This window comes from Buceros rhinoceros, unplaced genomic scaffold (assembly GCF_000710305.1).
Source record: "Buceros rhinoceros silvestris isolate BGI_N320 unplaced genomic scaffold, ASM71030v1 scaffold47488, whole genome shotgun sequence".
Lineage (NCBI taxonomy): Eukaryota > Metazoa > Chordata > Aves > Bucerotiformes > Bucerotidae > Buceros > Buceros rhinoceros.
This window is the reverse complement of record NW_010428311.1, coordinates 2,405-6,097: the sequence shown is the minus strand read 5'-3', so window position 1 is coordinate 6,097 and position 3,693 is coordinate 2,405. Positions and strand designations below refer to the sequence as shown.

The 3,693-nt window shown below is 38.0% G+C and overlaps 1 protein-coding gene across 1 annotated transcript in view; it reads right to left on the bottom strand.

Moving 5' to 3' along the window:
• The window catches only part of LOC104498782 (homer protein homolog 1-like), a gene marked incomplete at its 5' end in the record, with an annotated part of 19,906 nt that extends 16,575 nt beyond the window's left edge, over window positions 1–3,331 (bottom strand). Inside the window, one exon of the mRNA XM_010142201.1 lies at window positions 3,175–3,331. Within this exon, the coding sequence (XP_010140503.1) occupies window positions 3,175–3,331 (157 nt within the window). The remainder of the gene's footprint in view (window positions 1–3,174) is intronic.
• Window positions 3,332–3,693: the final 362 nt, after the last annotated feature.

The window sequence follows — 3,693 nt, the reverse complement described above, 5'->3', positions numbered from 1 at the left end:
CTTTCCCTATCTTGCATCTGTGAAAAAATCATCAGCTAACTGGTACTGTAGGAACCATGTTACTTGATTTCCTTTCTTTTCTCAGTGTTTGTCAGAGATTGAATGGAGAAGACAGTAGGATTCTGGCAATAATCCTAGGGTCTGCAGTGTTACTGGAAAAATAATGGAGGTTTCCTTCCGTCATTTATGAGAAAGAAATACTAAACCATTTTTACAAGCAGCTATGAAGTGACTACACAATTAATGAGAACCGACAGCCTTAGCAACAACTGCTCAATGTTGTCTTGTCATATTGCATAAGAAATTTTATTTTTCAGGCTCTCAAAATCTTGATTCCTAGAGTGGTAAGAGAAAAGGGTTGTTAGAAGATATTTACTCGAGAGGTCAGAGAAACCAGCCTTGAGTTCTATCAGATTAGTTGCATCAGGATCTTCCTGCCATGGGCAACAGGGATGCAGATACTGTATATGAATATAAAATATGGCCTGTACACTCAACAGCTTATGGTCCTAGAATATTTTCTGAGGTCAAGTCAGAGGAGTTGAATGGCTTGTGCAAGGTATTGTAAGAGGAGAATGTAACTTCAGAAAACAACATTACACAGAATGCATTAAGAATAAGTAGAACTCGCTTCTGAAGGACCTAACTCGGTTGAATGTGGCTCATAGACCAATGGATATGGAATAAGGAGAAAAAACCTCTCTTGCGAAGTACTCTGAAGAACCCCACAAGCAAATTCGAGTGGCAATCTGCAATGTACAATAGCATGTCTCAGAGGTGAGCAAAGATTATGTCTTAAAACGTCCTTTTGTTTTCAAGAAGAATCATTGAATGACATTCAGACAATCATTACAGAATTTTAATTTTATCCAGCAATCCTACTGAAACCCACCGACCTAAAGAGAGACAAGGGTGTGGGACAATAACACAATTATCACTCAAATCTAAAACATATATCTCTCTCAAACTTCCCTTACTGCAACTCAACACGTGAGTTGCCATCACTTACTGACATACTGCTCAGCATCCGAGCCGCTGTATTACCCTCCCCAATGTACAACCCACAGGGTGCTGTAAACCCCACCAGCGCGAAGCTATACAATAAAACCTGGCTGGATCTTATCCCTCTGAGGGAGGGGCATGACAGCTTTAAAAGCAGTACGGTTTGACAAGTGGTTTTGGACACTTTCAGCATGTGTATTTGAGACATTTTCACTGTAACATTTGATTTTAAAAAAACCCACAGAATCATCTTTATTCAGTTTAATTCCACAACTTAAAATGGGAGAAATAAATTGCATAGCTTTTTCTCCTTTGCAAACTTAATGCTTCCATCTGACCAATCAACAATACAAGGCACTACAAGCTCAAATGCCAGTAGTGTTACTGATGCCCAGCTGTAGGCTGTGTAGCAGAGATGCTATCTGGATGTACTCCAAACTTAAGAATGCTTTATAATTACATTTAGCTCTTTGTACACACTATATTGTATATGTGCACACACGTTAAAAAAGATTGGGCTTTAATTAAAAAAATTCTCTGTGAATTACCCTGAAAACCTCCTTAAAATTCTTCCATGGGTCCCCCTGCTATTCACCCTTGTTATGTTTCAGACCTGTGTTGTGATGCCTAGAACGGGTCTTTCTTAATCATGATTGGGATCCTACATCATAGACAGACAAGCAACAACTGGATGAAAAGATTATTAGGATTGCAGCAATCACAGACAGTAAATAAAAGTGATAGTCTGTACTATCAATATACCTTTCCAATCATACCATGTAAAGGAAATGCTGCAGTAGACAAAAGAACAAATAAATAGGTGAACAACTGCTCGGCAATTTAACTCATGAGCCAGTCTGCAGGAGCACTTCGCAGCTTTGGACGAAGACAGAAGAGTCCCAGTGGATTACAGAATAAGGATATTCCAAACCGTGCAGATCCGTTAAGGTGCTACAGATTACAACTGGTAGTCTTGATTTCATGCAGCATCTAGTTCCAATCCCAAAGTCATTATTTATTAACATTCATACAGAAGTTATTTTAATTATTTGATAGAACTAAAAGAATCATTTGAAGGAAGGCTGGGAAGGGAAGAAATAAAGTAAGAGTTAAACTTGGAAAAATTCTGGTAGGCTTTGCTACCAGAGTCTCACCCACTTTAAGTGGTATCATATAGACATCTCTGAGGTCTACTTTATATACTTCTTTATGATAGAAATTCTCCTTCTGCATTTAAAATAGTGATACTCTGGAGATTTTTTTTTTTTAAATGCAGAGTAATATTTTTAAGCTTTCTACGAACAGCCACAAAATCTCTGTGAATGCTGTCTTGCTCTAAAACAGTATTTCAATTCCAAGCATCATAAACCAATGCATCTCCAGAAGTTGCAAATGAAAGTCTCTTGAAAGGATTACAACTTGCAATTACACTCTATATGTCTTTAATGTCCTTATTGCAAAGTTTTCTGGTAAGCTGTTTGTAAAATTACTGGTTTTGTAGTAACTTGGGTTGTCAAGTATTTTCTACATGTCAAATCAACTTCTTAGACAAGGTTTCTTAAAACAGCCGTTCATTATCCTTATCCTAATGAAAAAAAGGGGGTGGCGGCGGGGGGGCTGGCAGAGAAGGAAGGGGAGCAGGGGGGAAGGTAAAAAAACCCTAAAGCAACAAAGTTTTGATAAAAGCTTACCAGGGAGAGTTTTACTAGGAAAGAATCCTCACATTCTCTACAGCAAAAATTGTAAGATTATGTAACAAAGGATTTACTGTGTGATTACAGGCACTGAACAGATGTCCTCCATAACGCTGAAGCCAAATGGTATTGATAGATCATTGAATGCGGAGAAGAAAACAAGTTATTGTAACCCTACTTTTTAGTGCATCTCACAGGGAATGTCTTTTTAGCCTGCTCATAATATTAACTAAGTAACAGGGTACCACTTAAATTGGGCAACAGATTTATCAAAGCCAGTAAGAATGCATGGAAAATAGCATTTCTGAATAAAAACTTAAAACATGTAATGAAGCAATGTTGCCATTTTAACATGTTAGTAATCTGTTACTCATATAATGACAAAAGCATCTGAAAAGATACATGAGGGACATCACACCACAAAATGAGCACAAATATCCATGAGGCAAGCAAGCAAGTTTTCTGAAATAAAACTCACCTTTGAGCCATCCAAACTGATTATCCTGTAGACATTTCTTGTGCTGTCATAGAAGTAGGACACAGTAACAGCATGCTTGCTGGTGGGAACCCAGTTCTTCTTCGTGTTTGGGTCAATCTGGAAGACGTGAGCTCGGGTGCTGAAGATGGGTTGTTCCCTAAAGGACAAAAAGTAAAAATCACGAGTCTAATTTGTTTGTAATATCATTGCACACATGTTATCTGTCAGTTGAGCCCACTGAGATGTACATATTTCATTTTGCATGATAATTTTTTCCTAATAACTTCTGTATGTGTTGCTGCATAAAGCAGTTAATTGCATTAATACACATATGCCAGCAAAATGAAAGTCTTCTAAGGCAAAAATCTGCACCCGGCTGTAGAGTCAGATAAAGACAGACATCTCCAATATAGATTCAGCCCTGTCTCCTCACCCTCCATCTAACCATTTACACTAACTGGCATTAATACATGTGTCACTTCCAGAATGTGCGTGACTTCGAAACCACATCTTCTCAAA